Source organism: Rhea pennata, chromosome 22 (assembly GCF_028389875.1).
Source record: "Rhea pennata isolate bPtePen1 chromosome 22, bPtePen1.pri, whole genome shotgun sequence".
NCBI classification, from domain to species: domain Eukaryota; kingdom Metazoa; phylum Chordata; class Aves; order Rheiformes; family Rheidae; genus Rhea; species Rhea pennata.
Genome location: NC_084684.1, coordinates 5,954,982 through 5,976,097, shown reverse-complemented (window position 1 = coordinate 5,976,097; position 21,116 = coordinate 5,954,982). Strand labels below are relative to the sequence as shown.

At 44.3% G+C, this 21,116-nt stretch overlaps 1 protein-coding gene across 1 annotated transcript in view; it reads left to right on the top strand.

Annotated features, from left to right (window-relative positions):
* ACAP3 (ArfGAP with coiled-coil, ankyrin repeat and PH domains 3) overlaps positions 1-21,116 on the top strand; it is a 99,128-nt gene that overhangs the window by 39,562 nt on the left and 38,450 nt on the right. The window contains exons 2-4 of the mRNA XM_062593191.1: positions 7,204-7,261; positions 11,864-11,983; positions 12,493-12,546. Coding sequence (XP_062449175.1) covers positions 7,204-7,261; positions 11,864-11,983; positions 12,493-12,546 — 232 coding nt within the window. The remainder of the gene's footprint in view (positions 1-7,203; positions 7,262-11,863; positions 11,984-12,492; positions 12,547-21,116) is intronic.

Below are 21,116 nucleotides of genomic sequence, written 5' to 3'. Positions count from 1 at the left end.
GACTCTGGCACTGCAGCTGTGTGCAGAGTAAGAACATTTTGAATCTCAGAAGCAAAGGGATGACTGAGACACGTTGTGCCCTTGAGGGACAGAAATTCAAATGTTAAAGAATCTGGCCTGGTCTCTTTCCTCAAGTTTTCTTCCTCTCTGGAACAATGTGCTGTGGCTGTCTTGGCTGTATGTAGCAGCCCCTCTCAAAAAGGAGCTCAGTTAACATTGCTTTAGCCCATTACTGGCTCGTTTGCAATATACCGGAATAGTTGAGATCATAATGAAGTTGTCCAGCATTATTGCACACCATTCTGCAGAGGGACAGTGGTGAGCTCTGTGAGCAAGGGGTAGAGTCATCGCCCATTACTTCTAGAAGACTCTGCTCCCTGGTTTCTTCATTGACATGGCCAGCCCTGGAATGAGATTATTTGATCAGGGAGACGGAGAAGGGGGAGGTTTGAACTGCTTCTGTTTTTGCATATTGCTGCTGCTTCAACCATTTCCTAGCCCTTAAGGAACTTGGAATGGTTTCTAAGAGGCAAAGGGCCAGAGCTGTCTAGTGAGTGCAAAGAGAAAAAACTCCCGACCAAGGAAACCAGGCCTACAGGAGGAGACACTGCAGGGCAAGAATTAGGCACTTTTTAAGAAAGGTACCCCTTTCTTAAACTTACAGTTTATCCAAGATGAATATCTGGCTGCAATACACCTAACTATGTAACTGCCTCACAACCTATCTCTGCAAGGATTTCAGTCAGATATTAAAGAACCACATAACTAGAAAGGATGGCTAAATGTTCACCCTTGTTGGCTGTAATGTGTCTGGCACTGAATAGGCCCCCAGAGGTCACTATCCTCGAAATCAAACACTTGAAACCTATAATAGCAATTCCTTACACCAAATATAATGCCTGAGCCTCCCTAGGGATGCCTTCTCTAGCTGTAGTTACATGTGTTCATAGTTCAGTGGATTCCCAGTCCAAAATGTCTTCCTCCTCCACACACAGTCCAAATATATCAGCTCCTTTTCTTAGAGTATGATAAAGATGGGGAGTAAATTACAGATGCTCTCCCCCGCTTCTAGCAGGAAACAAACTTCTAGACTGCCTTGCTACACAGGCCTCTTGCTGATGGCTTCAGTTTAAACAATGGTGACTGCTGCTTTCCTGGAAAGAAAAGCAACCCCAAAAATTCCAGCTCTTTTTTCCAGCTCTTGGAAGCAATAAGAAACCAAGTGGAAAATTTGAATCTGGCAGTAAGAGGGCAATACATGATTTGTGAACACAGAGAATAAAAATAGCTGAAAGTGAAAAAAAAATGCCTGAAAGAAGCTCTTCAATTATTCTGTTTCCTCCAAAAGCTTTGCCACTGGCACAAACAGGCTGCCATTCCTATGAGGAAGCCATGTGTTGCAATAAAATTTTAGCTCCACATTATTAGAGAGAAAGAAGCTTCTTTTTTGACTGTATTTTCAAATAGCTGGTAGCAGATTGGTTGTGGCCAGAGCCCTGGGCAACTTGAGGGGACTAGGGAATCTGCACTTTCATAATGAGTCACCAGGATTTCATTTTCAGTCCAGCTGATGTGAGGGTAAGGGAGTATAGATTTCTACTTGGATTCTAGAGGCCACGCCTAGGGAACTGCTTAAGGAAGAAGTTGGAGGAAGTGTTAGGGAAAAGCAAAGAAGAAAAGACTACCCAGCACTTATTTTTTCTGGCACTAGAAAGAGTTTCTGGGCTGTTGTTGCCGTGACACAGAAGGTTGAAATCTTCATGATGGCACTTTCCTGCCGCTGCTGCAGAAAGACAAGGTAATTTAGCTGTGCTGGCATTGCAGTAACCAGCAGCCCAGTGACTCTGTTTTTCAGGACACGCATAGAACACCCAGTCTTCTGGAAGCCACTCATTCGCTTTTGTGGTGTTAGTACTTTCTGAGCTTATGAGAAATGTTGCATACTGCAAAGCCCTGAAATACTCGTATGGGTGCTGTTTGTGCTGAAGATGATCATCTTGGTATCTTGAATTCTCTTTAACTGAGGAGCAGACATTTGGTTATTTACCTCTTTCTGGAATTAGAGAATAGTCAATAGCAATCATTGGAAACCTGCCTATTGGCTGAGGTATTGTTCAAAGGAACTCTTCTTCAGGACTGAAAAGCAAAGAAATTTCAAAACACAAATATCCAATCAAATATTATTTATAAGCTAACAAGATGATCTTTGTTAAACTCCCACACTAAAATACCCTTTACTGAACTGTTTAAAAGGCTTTAGGGAAAGATCTATTTTTGTAATTTTTCTGTGGGCCACTCCTTTTGCTGCCCAGTGGCATGAGTACATGAGTTATACATGAGTACATGAGGCATGAGTTGTACAAAAGACAATCAGGAAATAGATGAGAGGAACGCCAAGTCAGGTGAGCACCGCAATGCCATGAAGGAAGAGTTTGACATTTCTGCTATGCTTAAGCAGAGGACTTCATTCTTTAATAGCATCTGTCTGACTCTTGTTAGAGTTTACAAAGTCCTTTCTGGTTGTTTGACTAGAGTGATCAAACAGGAAAACAGGAAGTGCATTAGATCTTTTCCTAGTTGAGTAGTAGGACCTTAGCCTGCAACATCTATCAATAGCAATGCAGCTAGAAGTCAGGCCAGAGATCTTGAAAGTCAGTAATGGCAGTGCTAAGCGCTGGAGGTGAATCTGCTTTAGTGATTTTCCAAAATGTCCACACTGCATTTCCTTTTTCCCTGAGTGACTGTGGCAGAACAGAGAAGTATTTGTGGAAAGCAAAGGCTGGCATTACACTATCATCTGAAGATAGAGCCTGTTCTTAAAAAACAAAAGTGTAAAAAAGGAAATAGATACATTATACTTGGACTTTGTGCTGGTATCAGAGAGTACACTTTCTTGTTAACCTGCAACAACCAATTTCCTCCCTTTGCACAACGGGGACTAAGAACTCTGCAGCTAGAGAGAAGTCAGGCCTTGGGCTGCTGCTGTAAAGTATTCTTTGCTGGAGAAAGCAAAGTCTGAAATTCTGGCCTGACTATCTCTTACAATGGGTGTCATGGCCAGAAAAGGGCTGTCTAGTTGTCAAGGACACAGGGAGAGAGAGGTGTAAAATTTAATTCAGAGTACTTAGCAGGTATGGAACCCCATGTAAGAGTATCTGTGTTTCCCTGCATGGCAGGAAATAGGGGAGCCAAATGTAGGCAGTAGTTGTATTTTCTTGAATCCAGTATTTTTAAATGAAATGAGATTGCATGCTGTCTTCTATGAGCTATAATGGTGATTAATAACCTAGGACATTTCCTCTGTTAGACTTATGTTAAGATGTAGGGAGCCTTGTTTGCTAAGATGAAATCAAGAGCTCTTGGATGAAAGGAGCAGAGCCATGTCCTTCCCTCACACTGCACTGGTAGAATTTTGATGTTTCTTACTATTTGCAGGGCTGAAGTATGTTGTAGCTCATTTAGCAACAAGAGATCTCCCTCTCCTCTTCTCCTTCACACTCCCTTGCTAAAAGAAACCAGATGAAAGAAAGGATAGCAGAGACTGGGTCGAATATTATAGAGAGAGAATTATGTGACTGCAATGGAGTAATGTAGCCCATACACAGCCAGTGTCCTCCCTCTGCCCTCTGTATCTAGGAATAATGTTGTCAAACCACAAGCTGACAAGGATTTTTAATGGAAAGGGACATTAATGGAGGAGACACTCTCCTGCTTGTAAACGATATCAACTGGGGACCAGAGAGCAGGGGAAGGGGAGAACAGTAAGCTCTGAAGGAGGGTTACAGCCGTTATGTCACAGTTCTCAAATAGGCACCAATTTAGATTCAGCAAGACAGTTATTAGGCAAGAGTAAATAGACTCCTTAATTCTTAAAGAACACATCTTTGAGGCTTAACAGCTCTTAGAAAGGCTGTTTATGAAAACTGTATTTACAGCAATTTGCAAGAGACCATATGTAGCAGATGAAAAATCTGGTGCTCTCAGCAAACAGTGGCCAGACCCTCAACTGCGCTGAGGCAGTGCTGCTCTCTGGTCTGATGCTTTGGCTGCACTCCCTGCCTCATTTTGGGGAGTGAGGGAGGCTCGTGCCATGGTGGGGAGGCAGGTGCTCGGCAGTCAGGGCTGTGCTGTAGCAGAGGCGGGGGAGCTATGCTTCCACGTGCCAGCTCTGGCCCTGTGCCCAATAGCTCCGCTGTGGAGCAAGGAGTGCTGGGCAGGCTGCTGTGCTGTGGGGCTCTCCCTCCTCTGCAGCGAGGGGCAGCTTTTGGGGCAAGCTCAGGAGAGGTCCAGTGCCAAGGAGAGGGGTATGTGCCCAGGCAGCACCGGGGCTGCAGCCTCCCTGCCAGCACCTCTGGTGGAAGCATGCAGAGCAGGGCAGATGCACCCAGGACCTTGGGGCACCTGGGCTGGTTTTGAGATTGCTTTGTTATGGCAGGTGGTGTTTCTCACAGCCTTTCTTTGGCATTAAAGCCAGAGCAGCCTATCCTGGCTCTGCATGTGGCTTGAGATACCAAATCTCCAGCCTTTGAAACCAGTCAGATTCAAGGCTTCATTTAACCTCTGTGAAGTATGATAGGGTGTTAGGTGTAGGTTCCCAACTGGAGACACCAGCCAGCTCTGCCAGTCTGTCCTTGTCTGCTGCATTTCAGCATCCAGCAAGGTGGGATGGGGCCAGTGCATGGAGGCCTCTGCACTGAGCTAGCTTTGCCTGGGGCTGATGCAGCATCTCTCAGCACGTGAGGAGCCAGGTGATTCAATCATCTTATAGCACATGCAAACCAGGCAAAAACGGCTGGCCATGGGTTAGGTTATGTGACAGGCAACTCCCAGTGAGCACCTCCAGACAATTAAGAACTTTGTGCAAACAGTTTTTGAAGCATTGTTGTCTCCATTACTAGGAGGATACGTTAAATGGCCTAGGTATCCTGTGCTTCTGTTTTGTCTATCTGGAGGTCAGTAAAAGCATTTGAAGTCTTGGGGAGGCAGAAATGACCTTGCCTCTGCAGGTCATTAAGTCGTGAGCAAGCAAAGGATTAATCTCTTTATACTGATGTACCACCAAGGGTTAAACAGGGCACTACTGTGCCAAGTGGTGGGTAGTCCTGAGAAGACACAGTCTTGTCCCAGAGACCCTGTACTCCTACGTGTTCCTCTTTCACAGCACTTCTAAGTGTCTATTCACATGCTAGTTGCAAGAGGCAGTCAAAAGGGTCTGGAGGTTTCCAAACTGCCTAAAAGACTTGGATAACCAACACCATAGTGGGAATTCTCTTCAACAGGACACTCAGGAGAGAATTCTTAGTCCTCAGAACAAATCTAAATCTGAACTTTGATATAAAAGCTGCTGACTGCATATTGTCAAAGCCAGAATAACTTTGGTGGGGGGGGGGCAGCAGAGCAGAACTTAATTCATTTAGGTTGCCTCCAGCAAAGTTAACAGACAACTATGATAGTCCTCTGGGGATGGGTGCTAATCCATTACTGATTTTTTGCATGATGCTTCATATATTATTTAGTCCTTCCAGCCTTCAGTTCCCTGTTTGCAGACTGGGACAGCAGTGTATCCTACCTACCAGCTCCAACTTCTTGGGATTCACTGGTGTCAGAAGGGGCTTTGTTCTGCTCTAGCTTGTGCTCAGTTACGTGCCACCCATGTGAAACATAGTTAAGTAGAAAGACTAGGCATGGCATGCAGGGAGGGGAGTTCCTATGATCATATGACATCACCTGACCTCTGTTGTCATTAACTAATGTGCGAGATGTCCCAATCAGCTATCTTTTCATAGCCCCCATGAAGCTTTCTTTGGAGAGTGTGCATGTGTAGAAGAGGTGCTGTCTTTTGCAATGTTTGGCTGAACCTGAGGATGTTCTGGATGCTAAGGACAGGCATCACAATACTTGGTCTTCTGTATTACTCCAATACTGTGTGGCAACAGATTCTCTCCTCCTTATTCTACCAGGATTAATCCAGACTGTAGCAAATGTTGGCCATTTCATAGTTAGCAAATGGAGACTGCGCCTGCCTGGGTAAGGTATTATACATATATACCATGGAAGAATGCTTAGAATGGTATTAATTCATTTGGCTGTAAGTCACATCTCCCACTACTCTTCTTTTATCTGGCACATGTATTCAGTGCTGGAATTTTCTAAAACTTGAGTGTAGCATTTCAGGAACCAACCTTTTACATCACAAGCCCACAAATTTAAGCAGCTACTTGCTATGTAATTTGAATTACGTATCCTTGGTGGATAAGGATGCCATGAGGTTTACCACATTTCTAGGTGCTTAGTTAAAGGACCAGCTGTCCAAGCAAGGACATGCTATAGCAGTGAGCAATGCTCAAGAGTTTGGGTTTACAGCTTGGGTTTATAGTGCCTGCTGTTGGACACTTGCCTCAAAGAAAGTCATTTCATACCACATGTCTCGGTCTGGGAATGTCTCTTACAAATGGCTGATGTCATGTTAATATTTCACTTTGTGAGGGAGGCCTGGTGACCTTTGCAGCTGGATCCCACTAGCCTCTTACTGTCATATCTGTCCAGTGATGTGGAAAGAAAATAGATTCAATAATCATGAAACAGTTTTATCCATATGCAGCCAAAGCCCCATGTGAAAGAGATTTATGATGTTCAATGATAACAGGACCAAGATGTCCTTCTACTTGAATGATGGCTCCTAATCTTCAAAGGACATAGTTCACTGTGTGGCTGCACTTCAGGCACAATTATAGCCTAGAAAATCAGTTTTTGTGGTATTGAAGCAAGCATGTTTGTGCCTGCTGTGTAGGGATGGCTAAGGTGTAACCATGGTTATTTCTGTATCACTTAGCATTTGTCAGCAATTAACAGCAGTGCCTGCAGAATCAGAACAAGGCCAGCAAATGAGCTTACTGTGTATAGCTATTGTTACACACTGAGATTACTCCATAACACTGACAGAAGATAGCAGAATCTCAATCTCCTTTGTGAGCCCTGGGGAATTCATTCCAGATGAGGTGGGATCCTTCTCCCTAGAAGTAGATCCTGAGCTTACGTGGTGGCAGGAAACACTCGAGTGGGAAGTGCAAATCCCTCCTCCCATCCCCTGCTGGCACACATGCTTTAATTTCTCCAATCTTTACTTTTCTGGGACTTTTTGGCTTCTCTTTCAGTCATCTTTAGCAATCAATTAGTTATTTCTTTCTATTTTTCTCATTGCAGGGCGACCATTGATGAAGTGGAAACAGATGTGGTGGAGATAGAAGCAAAGCTTGACAAGGTAAGATGGAGCAGCCTACAGCATTAGTTTGGAGAGAGACATATGCATTACTGCTTAGGATGTGGCTCCATCAGGCTCCTCTGAACACAGACCCCATCTCAGGCTATCAAGTATTACTGTGTAACATGTTGGGCTCGTACACAACGCCATGTCTCCCTCTACTGACAGGCACCTCTCAGGGCTCCTTTGTGATAGCCAGAGAAGTTAGGATGAGAGGTATAGACATGTGCTCCTAATGCTGAAAGATGGCCTGGTCCATGATCTTGGTAACTAACGCTCTGCTTCTTCTATTGGGACAATTTATTTCAATACTGTCCCTTTCCCTACTCCACTCATATTGCCTATGATATTAAGCTGTCTGGGCTAGGAGCTGTTAGGTTTCCACACAGCACAAGCACCAGTGTGTCCTGCCCAGGAATGTAAGCAAACACTTGCAAGGAAATAAAGGACCAGATTCAGACTGATGATGGTAGTTACTGTCTGATGTTCAGCCAGGCTCTGTGCCACAATTGTAATATGACCCTGGAATATCTTCTCGTGAATCAGTTTGGCCATTTTGCATGTACGCTGGTGATTCTTTTTATCAGTTGGTAGTTGGTCACCCCAATTAATGTCCTATTCCAGGATAGTATGTAATCCAGTGATCAGAGAGCAGGTCAATAGTTCAGCTTTTGGGGTTCCCTAATTATCTGTAGATTGGTCTTCTCTTCACTACTTGCTCTTCAGAAGGAGCAAAAGTTCTGTCACACTGGTGTCTGTCTGATTTAGTGAGTGTTTACAGAGAATTCGAGGGCTATTAGATGACAGGCTGTGCAGACATGGGAACTAATTCTGCATGGCCACACCCTTGATTTTATTACAGTATCACTGTGTTTGGAGGATATGATTAGACCTTAATCCTGACTTCCGAAATGCCGTTCTTACCTCCTGCCCATGTGACCCTCCTTCATTTGCCTCCTTTCATATTCCAATGTGTCCCTATGCTGGCTTATTGCTGTGTAATTGTACATCTACAATTATGGCCTATAATGTATGCTGCTGGATAACAAAGGAGTACTGGACTGAAATGTTAATTACAGAGTTCCACTAGAAGTGGGATATGCTCAGTATTCACCATCTGGATGCAGGCATTGGCCTTTAGGGTGAGACACACAGTGAGAAGCTGTGTACAGACAGACTCCAAAGGATTGTATAGATGTTACAGGGAGCTGGGCAAAGAGCATTTGTTGTGTGTCTGAGACCAAGTGAAGGATGAGGTGGCAACAGGGCAGGGAGTACTGGAACAGGCTCAGAGCTAAGTCAGAAGAAGACGGCTTTTCCTCCCCCCGCTCCTCCTGATGTCTGAGACATTGGCCAAGTTATTTCTAAACTAGAACAGACAGAAATGCAGAGGAGGAGCTAGAAGAGCTGTTAGCTTGTTAGCTGTGAGATTCCCTGAAGTTAGTAGGGGATAACATTCTGTATCTGATGGAGGAATGGGCTTTGTTGAAGTCACAAGCCCTAGGCAAAATTGTGCCCTATAAAATGTACTTACTACTCAGCTGCTAGAAACAAGCATCTGCACAAGCTAACTAGTCTCATTGATGAAAGCTGCAAAGGGATTTAGGTTATCCATGGCACCTATGGACAGGCCTGGGACTCTAAGATACAGCATGGGGAAAAGCTTGGTCTAGCTGACACTGCTTGAGCAGGGAAGTTGGACCAGATGATTTCCAGAGATCCTCTCCAACCTCAGTGATTCTTTGATTTTATGTGATTCTGTGATTTTAGTGCTACTGCTGTTAGTGCCCTCTGTAGCTAGACTGAGGACAGCAAACTGAAAGTACAAGAGCTGTTCATGGCTCTCAGCTTTGTTTTTGTTTAGTGCTTTGTTGCTTACAATAGGAGAGCTACAAGAACAAATTAATTTGAGCTCCTTTAGGTGAGGACTAAATTAAAGGAATAGCCTCGTGCAGTTTTGGTCTTCCCCAGATGACAGTTACAGTGTGAGGCTCTGGTAGTGCAAAGTGGGCAGATATCTCATTCTACTTGTTTGTATCATTCCCCTGTCTGCTGCAGAGTGACCAGCCAAGCAAAGTGCTGGCTCAGTCACAGTCAGCAAAAGGCTCATTGGGCCTGGAATCAGGGCAAGTGAGGCTGGAGTTTGCATCTGAAGATTCACTGAAGTTCAGATTAGTTTCTCTGGGCGTAGCTTTGGACAAGATTCAGTCACACCCATTCATAGTAAATCACCCTCGAATAGCCCAAGGACCCTTCTGTGTACCAGCAACAGTTTTCCAGGGCAGCCTTTCTAGAGTTTAGTGTAAATATTCACTGGTACTGAAATGGCTGGCATGACTAGTTCTTAAAAGGGACCAAACTGGCAAGGACTGATTGTATTTCTCTGCCTTTTTCAGTGCCTTTGAACGCTTAGTTGTTTATAAATGATTTACCCTTTAACACCTGTTTAAAATGAAGGTAAAGGACAATTTTAAAGATTCACCCAGGGTAACGCCGGAGGTCTGGGTTTGATTACTGTTTCAAAGAGATTTCCTTCACTCTGTCCTGTCCTACATCTGCAAAACCATCTTTCTTCCATGTGGGAGGCAATGGGAATAGGATGCTGTTCAGTGCAAGGAGGTATCAAAAATGTGACCCTTAATATTTGTTATTGAACTTTCTGAACTTCCTGTGGTTTGGTAAGTTTGGGATTTAATTGCTTTCTGCAGCTCCAGCTGACAAAGACCCACTTCCTACCAATGTTGTCCAAGCTCTCTTAAAGTTCTGGGAGTTTTTCCAGAGCTAGGGAACATGATTTCTGGGTGTGCTAGTGCTGAATGGCCTTCAGCTACTAGTAGCACAATCTTGGCCCCAAATGTGTGCACAGAGATATGCTAGAAACTGCCACGTTGCAGAATAGGCTGGATTTCTTTTCCAGAGGATCTGTCCAAAGCCTTTCGTGTCTGTCTGGGCTCCAGATGTGACAGGAGCTGCATCTATTTGCTTTCCTTCTCTGGAGTTGGATGGGATAGTACAAGCCTGCTAGCACCCAGTGCTGTTCTGCCAAACTGAATGGACAGGAGAGAATGTGAATGTGAAAGACTGAGGACTGTATATACTATATATATAAACAGGTATGCCATGTGTGATTATATATATATTTATACATTCAGATATCCTGAAATATATTCTTACAGATTTGCAGGCAGAAACGCGCAAGCTTGTTCTGCAGTGCAGGCCTATAGAATGTGATTCAGCGCAGACCTCCAAGTCTTGTGGTTACATAAACAGAGCACCAAGCCCAAACTAGTACACCATACTTCAGTGGGGCTTTGGAATTAAGCTAGCAACATCATACATGTTGGAGTATGGACAGGATTCCTGTTACCCTCTTTCTTTATCCCTTTTCTAAGATAGTTAGGGGAGAGACATCCCCAGCTTGTAGGTGAGGCTAGTTTATGGAGTTAGATTTCTAAAACCGTTTTTCATTAGTAAGATTAATATTTCTAAAAAGCTCCTGGTTTTTGAGAATGGCAGACTTCAGTTCAAAGTGCTGTTTCTTGTCAGCTTCTAAAATTTTTCAGTTAGTTAAAAAGCTTGAAACAGTGATGGCTTTTAAAACAAATATATCAAATATTTTTTTATGGCCAGTCCTTACTGTTGCAGATCTCTTGGCTTGCAGTTTATGGACTTTTCCATAGTGAGGACCTTTCCAAGTGAGGAAGCTGGCCTCATTTTGCTGCAAGTTCCAAGTAACTTCATTAAAGTTGTAGCAAGGGTGCTAATTAGAATCAGAGCACGTGTAGTTTTCTTAAAGTTGCTGGCACGTTCTTCAGAACAAAACTCCTTCCAGGTCCTGAGGAAAGACTATACCAAGTCACAGGCAATCCAGAGATATATCTCACACCAGCATAACTTTCTTGGGCTGCAGAATTGTGGCAAGTGATTCATAATTAGTTACAGTCTTGATGGTTTAGCCAGCATGCCAGGGAACACAGATATTCACTGGATGCACGCAGCAAACATTGCTTAAGGAGTCCTGGTCAGTTGTTTCAGAAAAACGTGATATAAAAATAACAGGCGTCTGAGTGCTGGCTCCCCTTCATTCCAACAGAAGTGCAAGACTAGTCTCCACAAGTAACCTGAACAGCCAGCTGGTCTCAGAGATTTCTTTTGACAGACCAGCATACTCCCAGCAGACAGCTTCTTTCAGACAGCTTATCACTTCTGCCCAGCACCAAGGAGTCTAACCTCTCCCCCATCAAACTGTATAATCAGATTTCTTTTATTGCAGTCCTGTGGGCTAAGGATGGAATGGATGATAGAAATCCACTAGAAAAGATGGACTACTCTGATTCATCTCTTCTCAGGAGATAGCCTGGTACTGTTTTCTTAAGTGACAAATGAAATGCTGACAGCATGAGTTACCCTGGAAGTGAGGTTTGTGTCCCTGTTTCTAACATATGCTGTGAGGGTTGTTAGTGTAGCCACACCAGGAATGTGCCTGACATCCTGCTCTAAAGGTCTTGGAGTCTGGGGTTGGTGCAGATTAAATCTGCTGTGATTACAAGTCAGTTTGATGTGGTCGTTTGCCTCTCTGCTCACACCTTTCTCCTTGTGCAGCTGGTGAAGCTATGCAGTGGGATGATAGAAGCAGGCAAAGCCTACATCACCACCAACAAGCACTTTGTCAGTGGAGTCCGTGATTTGTCACAGCAGTGCAAGAAGGATGAAATGATTTCTGTAAGTCATCCTGTGAGGTGAAGTATGGGACACTGTGAGGGATAAGGGAGTGATAACCATCCTGATGCTGTTTATGGATAATATATCATAGTACTTTGTACTATTTAAGGGGCCATTTAATGGGAGACTTTACTTTAAGGAGAATATATTGCATCTGATAATGCAATGCTGAAAAATCAGAGTGAGATTCCTCATTCGCAGGGAGAACTGGGGTTTTAAGAAGCCACAGTGCTATCAAGGTTGCTGGAATCTAGGTCAGTGAGCACCAGTTATTTAGGAAACATGGGTAACCAATCTTCAGAAGAAACAAGTGGGCATGGTGATTTCAGCACTAAACTGGAAAGGACAGGGAGCCTTCAACACCAGATATTTATTGAATGCCTGCTTGCCAAATGAAAGAGGGGCTGTTCAGTGTTTTAATGAGAGTGTCTCTGTCACACCCTTGAACCCCTGGGGATAAAGGACAGCTGCTTCTATTCACTGCCAGTTCTTTTTGCCTTTTTTTGCAGGAATGCCTCGACAAATTTGGAGACAGTCTGCAGGAAATGATTAACTATCACATGGTAAAATGCCACTTCCTCTTGTCTCTTTGTGTGCTCATGGCCACCTCTCCCTTCAGACACTAATTAATGATCTCTTGTGTTTGACATAAAACCTGATACTGTACAAAGGTGGGGTCTGTGAAGGGACTCACTTATAAATCCCAATCCCTGTGTACTGGGTAGCCAAGACAGCAGCAAAGGGCTGGGAAACATTGTTGCTTATTGCAAAGGATTTTCTGTCTTTAATATATTGAATGAGATGAGTTGTGAGTCTTTTACAGCTCACTGGTACTCACAATGATTAGTGATAATGTATCATGTACACTAGCAAATGGGATTTGCCCAGGCTTGCAGAGGGGTTGCCATTTAGTGAAAAGATACGTACGATTCTGTGTAGGTGTCTTTTGGCTTGTATCAGGTCAGAGATGTGCAACCAATATGTCGAGGGGTGAGATTACAGACTGCTTTTCCAAAGGAAAAGGAAAGCTCATGAAGTTCTGCATTGCATATGACTTACTCTTTTTGGATTGCACAGGATGGTGTAGTGAGGACAGACAGGGTCCTGAGAGCTCTCATACTTGGGACTTCGGGTATGAACTGCTTGCATGTGTAGCCTTCTTGACACAGATGTGAAATACACTCTAAAGCTTGGCATTCGGATTTGTGTCATTATGACACAATGAAGACTGTGAATAAATCGAAGCAGAAGGACTGCTTTTTTGGAGTTGACCTTAGGAGCAGATTTGGTGGGTTGTTTGCAGGTCTGTGTTTAGAGTAAGGCAGCCTGTATTAATGCTATAATAAAATGAAAGGAAGGAAATGCCTAGACAAGGGCTGTTCTGTTGACCTGACTATATGTCATTAATAGGCCCAAGGAGTGAGAATCTGCCCTTTTTCCATCCCAAAACATCTAAACATGGCATAAAGCTTGTAGAAGCGGAAGGTGCTTCATGATGGTGGTTCCATACCAGACTCACTGTTTTTAGATCTGTAACTCAGTAGAAGATACAAATACTTTGTAGTGAAGGAAGCTTCAGAATGTCAGTGCTGGAGTGACCCACTTTTATACCATGATGCCCCTGTCATGGTGTATTAGGCATGAAGCTTGCTTTTGGGACTCAGGTTGGCTGTGTGCAGTTGGAGAAGAAGCTGCATCAAATCAATTTAATTACTTCATGAAGCAAGTAGGAAGAGCTGCCTCCTAGTGGAAAATGACGGGGAAAAGAGGTACTACATACGCAGCTCTCCTAGGACTGTTAGTATTTGGAAAAAAACAGCTGTACAGGATTGATGGAGGATGGGGAGACTGAAAAATCGGTGTGATCATCAAAGAAAAGGTGTGTTTATGTCAAAGCAGAGAAAGCTGAGTCCTAATTCTTTGAAGCTGCTAAACCTCCCTCTGAAAATATAAGGCCTTTCTGCTAAGGAGCATTGAACCCCCTGGAGGTTACCCTCCATTCCCAGGGATCATATCACACCTGCACTGCTGGGGCTGGACTAAGCAATGTGTGCAAGCCAGCTATGAGGAAGCTGTCCCAGCCAGAAGGCTCTGGATGCAGAATGCTAAGAATAGCTCCACCACACCAGCCCTGCAGCTTCATTTGGATGACTGGTCTCTGCCAAAAGTGGCACTTTTGCACTTGTTCTTGTCTTAGCCAGCTAATATGCAGAAGAACCCTTCCCAGAGCTGCCAAATCCCAAGCTGACTAGTATATCCCTTCTCATGCAACCTAGGTTGTTCAGCAGGGGTGAGCTCCCCACTGCGTGTGAGTCAGAGGTTGTAAAAGATAGTATTTCACTCCTACCAGCTGCATGCACATAGGGAAACATGCTTAAACCATCCCTCCTCCGAGTCTTTGGAGAGCACCCTCTTCCCCTAGCTGCACAGCAGTGTGAGTGCCTTTCCAGGAACAGCTTTGGAGTGACTGCAGCATCTTGAGCCCACTCGACAGCTGTACAACTAGTTGAGTTATTTTTGGTGGCCCTCTGCTGTTTTCCTTTTGTGTGTGTATATGTTTATGTGCATGCATATCTTAGCTCATCCATGTCTGAGAATGTCAGCTATGAAGCAACTGTTAGTGCTTACTCCAGGCATGCGGCCAGGACCGTATGTACAACTGGAGCAAGTTAAAAAGAAGGGAAAATGTACCAAAAAAATGAGTTGGAAAAACTTGCTCTTTGTGTTTATTGCTAGAGCACTGGGCTAGAGGACATTCCTGCTTCTATTTCAGCCCTACAAAATCCAAATATAAAACCTTGTGCTGAATGCAGAGGATGAACATATTAAGCTCCAGAGCATTTCCACTTTTCTTTTGATGCGCAAGGATGAAAAAAAAAAACATGAAAGCAGCCTTGGAGGGATAGATGACAAAAGAGAAAGTTGAGTTCAGAAGAGCAGGGCTGTGTCCTCTGCCTTTCTTGTGCTCTTAGCCACATTTATTTGGGTTAATGTCTTACTCCTGGCAAAGCATACATAGGAATTAGAAACTTCCATACCTTTATGGATCTGGACCATTGTACCTTTATGCCCCAGTTTCTATATCTTCAAAAAGCATTTCAAATGCTTTCCTCCCTTTGAAACGCTATGATGAGGCCACACAAACTAGTGACTAGCAGAAGCTCTAATAATGTATGCCAGATAAATGCTAGGATTGTCAGAAGGATGAATCAACATCTTGAGTAATGGTATTTTTGCCTAAACAGTAGAACAGGGTGAAGACTGTAGAACTAGGAGGTTGATTTCACTAGGTGCTCTAGGAAAAATAGTCGTAGACAACTGGCTTGCCAGTATAGTCTGTTCAGAAATCTGTGCTTAGTGGCTTGAAATAGAACCTGGATGTGCTGCTTCCTCCTAGTGTTACAATGCTTACCTCTTGAGGCATCACTGCAGCTGGAGTTGTAAGTAGCAGGATCACCAGAAAACCCAAAGAGCCTGCTGGCTGCCATGTTACCTTGGGGCCAGATTCAAGGTAGGATGCATGAATTTCTCTTGGTAGCTGTACTATGTCTGGATGAATACTGCATTTCACTTTAGGGGCCTGTCATTTCCCTGTCCTAATGATCATCGTGGTGTGTAGGACTGCTGAGTTCTTATACTCTTTTCTTGTAATGACAATCCAGTGTTCTGATTTTCAGTTGTACTAATGCTATGTTAGATCTCTACATCAGACATCCCCCTCCCAAAACTTCCGTACCTGTTAGGAAAATACCATGGTAAAGTATTTCCCACCCTCTGTTGAAAAATGACTGTGACTCCTCCCCATGTTACAAGAGCAAAATGCCCCACCTTTCCCTTATGAGTCTGGGAATTCTGCAGTTGTCACATGCAGTAAGAAGTGAGAAGAATAAAGCTCTTTACCAAGCTCAGGGAGGGCAGAGGTGCAGACTCTCAGAGGTATTTTGTTCTCCAAGTACCACTGAACTCAAACTTGGACTCCTTGGACTCTTTGCAATCATAACCTGTACTTCCTACCTCCAAGAGAAAGTGAATTTTTATTCCTGAGAAATTCCTTATTCTAGAGATTCTGAGTGAGTGAGGGGTCTTCCTCTCACAGTGTAAACACTTCAGAGCTGTCTTTGTTCATGATAATATTGCAGGCCACTTCCCTCCAAGAAATGTTACGGTCTGCCTCATTATTACTGTTCTGTTTCGTCACTTCTCTCCTTAGCAGGACCCTTTGTCTCAACACAAAACGAGCTAACATTTTGCAGAAACTCTCCTGCCAATTCTCTGGCAAGTGCTGTCTTTGCAGCACAGGATGCTGCTGAGCTACCTGAAGGATGCTCTGTCATGTCACCTCACCAAACTTCCTTGCTCTGGTTTGGAATGCATGGTGCATGACGGAACAAGCTCCCAGCTACCTCTGTGAGACTTCTGAGCAGTGGGTGGCAGAATGGGATACTAGAGCCCCGCAGCAACCTTTCTGCACAGCTCGCCAGAGATGAACCATTTCATTTCACCTGAGCCTGACTGGCATGAACTGCAGTTTTGCTCAAGGGCCAGAAGTCTCCCCTATGATGCCCTCTCCTCTCTGCATACCGCACTGGAGTGAATTAATTTTGACTGTGGCTTGCCAAGTTGTTCTGTGCTTGCTTATCCAGAAACAGATGCTGTACTGTCAACATCAAACCCTGCTTGCTTGCTTGTTTGCTTGTTTGCTTCCTTCCTCCCCAAAATACAGAGCACCCTCCCTAAAAACAAAACAGGTTCAAAGCTATTAGCAATCTACCAGACCTTTATATGTGGGAAAACAACCTTTCCCCCTTTTTCTGGAATCTGATGAATGTAATTAACTATGAGAATTTAGCAAAGTATGCCTGTAGCTAAAAAAGCATGAAGTCACTGTTAGTTCTTTCTGGACTGGACTTACAGTAATGAGGCTATGCAATGGCATTTGAAATTACAGCAGTACAGAAGTTCATATGTATTTTTTTCAGCCCGCTACAAAAGACTGTAAAAAACCCCGTAGACCTGAAGTAGATTTTGTTCCCTCAAAACTTCTGATTGGGTCTGAGTTCATTGCACTGCTTTTAAGAACAGATCTGTCTAGTGGAACCACTTAACTAATCAGCCCTTGTGAAGGCATGGTAATCCTCTCCATAGTCTTCTAAAGCAGATGCGACTGGCTAAGCTCCATACCAGCCTCTTGGTGCTGTCTAGCTACCCAGATAAAGAGATGTACCATGTATGGATTGTTCCAGGCTGTCTTCGTCCACTTCCAAACAGCTAAGAAAGGGGAAGAAAAGGTTTTGCAAGGGCAAGAGGCAGTGCATGTGGGGATGAAACAATCCATGGCTCTACCAAAGAGCAGGAGGTATTTTCCCTGTTAACCTATTGCCCTACACATGCCCTGAAAGGAAATATCAGGATCTGCAGCACAACCATATCACGTGTGCACATCAAGGCACCCTTGTCTGAAGGGCTTTCCATGGGAACATCAAATAGGTTATGAAATGGGGTGATGTGAGGTTGTCAGTAAACAATGGGATGGCATGAGGTCATTAATAAACAATTAATGCTTACATGGAGGAAGGTCCAGGAGGCTGTGTGCTGGTGATCTGGAGAGACTGCAAGAGATCCTATTCACATGCTTGGAATGAAAGCACCTGGGATCAGGAAGGAACTAAGACAGGTCTCTTTGTGTGTTGTTGTGCCTTCCTTCTGCAGGCACATTTCCTTCCTGAAGGTTATCTGAATGTTTACACTGAAAAACTCCCAAACTCTTGAGAGTTGGGACTCTGGTGATGCCATTGGTTTCTTCTCTCTTTCTTTACCTGGGAGTTTTTGTGGTGTCTTTTCTACTCAAGGCAGTCTTTTGTGGCCTGTGGAGAAGAGAGATATTCTCTGGATTTACCTGGGAACTAGCTGGACTTGTTTGACTCAGGGAATTTCTAGTGGCAACCCAAACCCAGGGAAGGGGCTTGAGGCACCAGAACTTATTAGATAGATTTACTGAGGGAATCAGTGCCAGGATTGCATGGAGACATGAGGGACTTAGAGTGGAATTTTCATTCACAAGAGAAGTCTCATTCCATGAATCCTCTTGGGAAATTTCAAGACATTGAAAAGTGTCTTAAAGCATTTTGTGTTAGCATTCCACATTCCAAAGCAATATTAATATCAAAAGGATGAGATATAGGAGTGATTTTACTTACATGGCCCATTGCTGTATAAGAATTGTCTAGAAATGGTTATGTGAACAGTTTAAGACGTGGAATCTGAGGGTGGGGTGTATGTCTTGCTACTGGAGCTGGTTGAAGAAGGGGGGGGATACTTGGGGAAAAATCAAGTTTAATACTCAAGCAATTTAGGACCAAATCATATAGGCAGCCAGGAATAAGAAGTATTTATGCATCCCTGGCCAGACAGAGGATGCTCAGATTCTGCCTGGCCCTTCTGCCAGTTAGGTTGCTACATTGAACTGCAGAAACTGCACTGGCAGGGAAGTAAACTGTAGGAATATGAAATCAGGGAAAAATGTAGTGTACGCTGTCATTGTTCAATTTTATTTTACCACTGGAACAGCTGCAGTGATATTTCCATCCTCTTTCCAAAGCTCTGTCAGCCACACCCTGACTCAGCTGGGATGGAGACTGAGATGAAAAAGCTCTTTGCAGCTCTTCACTAGGACAGGTAGTTGAAGAGAAGAGAAAGACGTGGAAAGGCCAGGACAGACTGCCAAGGCAACTTTAGTACTAACAGTGATACATTTTATCAGTGCAAGCAGGCTTTTCAGCAGAATGGACCCTCTTTGGGGAACAAGGCATTCTCCTAGCAGTATAGCATGCGTTTCTCTTCCTTCTATTCTAATTCCAACCAGAGCTGATAGGAGCAAGATCAAGCCCAGATGCCGGTGTCTGGCAGGAAGGGCTGTCATATAGATTTTGGAAGACTGATTTCTACAGGCCTGGAAAGGTCAGTTTTATTCCCTGTCAGATGTTTAGAGATAGCCAATAAAAGCACTCCGAGGCAGCTCTGTACGTCACCTAATAAACTTTGCTAGCCTGGCTAGCAAAAGTTTCTGCCTTGCACACATACATGTTGCAGTCCCCTAGTTTTGGAGACTGCTGACTGGCCAGGATTCCCCAGACCAGATAAAATGATCAGGCTCTGACTCCTAGGCCACCAGACAACAAACCCTCATTAAAATGAAGTAAAAAACATAAAACCAGTCCTCAGACTCTTTCTGGGCATGTTGATCTCAATGAGAATGAGGCCTCTAGACTGGCCATAAGGGGAGTAAGTGCACAGATGTTATTCATGCTAGCTTATAACCACTGTTATTAGAATGGTGAATCAGCACTGCTGGAGAAGAGAGGGATACATTTGTCCTTATATGAGGCAGCTGCACAGAAAGCTTCACACCCTCCATCTAACTATCTGGGGCCAAATTTTCCAGGAGAACAGCTGATTCTGTCAGTGATCTTGATCTCATCTTGGGATATCGCTGTCAGGGCCCTGAGCGTACAAATAGGCCTTAACAGCCCTAACCAGACTCACTTGGGACCTCCACCCACACCCTCTCCTCATGGGCCCAAGATCCTATTTAAGCTCAGCCTTGGGCTTTTAATCCATCTGGAACCATGTTGTAGGAGTGCTAGTCTCCAGATCAACCACACCTGGGCCAGGCCTGGCCTGGCCAGAGACCCTGTTGATCCAGACCTTGATTTGTGGACTGATTTTTTTTCCCCTAGTTTGACTCCAGGTTTGCCTTAGCACAATGGATGTACTGGGCAATACCTGGACCTGACCCTGAACTGTAGACTGAGTTCCTGGCACGGTCTTAAGTCTGTCTCATTGCTGTGAACTTGCATGATGATCTAGACTCTTGGTTGAACCTTGATAACAACTCTGGGCCTGTACTGCCCACCTTGTGTGGGGATAGTGGGACAGGGCCTTGGCTGCTGAGGCTCCTGTTTTGCTGGCTCAGCGCCTGAATGTCTGGCCCTTGCTGCTCCTTGACAATTGCCACCGTGAATACTTCAGCCTGATGTTCATCTCTAGTCAGTCACTATCCCCATGTGCAGCTGTGATGTCCCACTTGAGAACTATGTGCGTGTAAGTGATGAGTGAAACGGTCCACAGGTATGCTGTCTCTCTCCTGCTTTGCTTTGGAGCCTGGTGGGAGCCCTCTTCTCTTGCAGGCTCAAAAGGGAGTAAAGTGGGAATGTTGTAGTATTAGCTTCTCTTCAGATGTGTCTGATGTTCTGTGTCTTGAGGTTGGCTTGTAGTACCAGGAACAGAATCCTGGTCCGCTGAACTCTCTTTGATTTCATGAGGATGAGAAATTCCTCAGTTCCTTGTCAAATTCAGTTTTGAATTGTATCCAGGTGCCTCAGGAGCTTACACTGAGGAAGTGAAATGTAGGATCCAGTCCTTTGCTGCTGTTGAGCGAGAGCTGTGTTCACCCCCTCTTTCATGCTGACCCTCCTCAAGTACAGATGTGAGTCATAGGCTGGACTCATCTTGGCTTGGTGGAAGCTAAGAAGGAGGGTAGGGTGATACTTGGTCTGGAAAATCTTAACCCAAATGATTTGTTCCAAGCATGTCTGGGAAAGGAGAGTAAACCAGGGAACAATTTTGTATTTGAAACTCTAATTCTTAAAACTCCACTTATTTTGCTTTGAAAATCGAATGGGCAACCTACTCACAAAATTAAGTTTGTGCCCATTGCCTCTTGTTCTGTCACTCGGCACCCCTGAATGAGTCTGGCCCCATCCTCTTGACATCCTCCCTTTAGGTATTTATAGACCTTATGAGCATCCCCTCTATCTATAAGATCCCCTCTCAGTTTTCTCTTCTCCAGGTTAAACAAGCCCAGCTCTCATAGCCTTTCCTTATAAGAGAGATGCTCCAGTCCTCTGGTCATCTTTGTAGTCCTATTCTGGACTCTCTCCAGCAGTTCGATGTCTCTCTTAGGTGCTCCATCCTCTCAGAAAAAAAACAGGAGACTTGGAGGTGCTCATCACTTCTGAGCCTTACCTGAGCTGTGCAGTGAAGCAAGGAAGATAGCCAGACAAGGAAAGGAGAGGTGGTTGAAGGGATGTCAAGGGATGTGGCCCAAAAGCCTCCCACTAGAAATTCAAGTTTG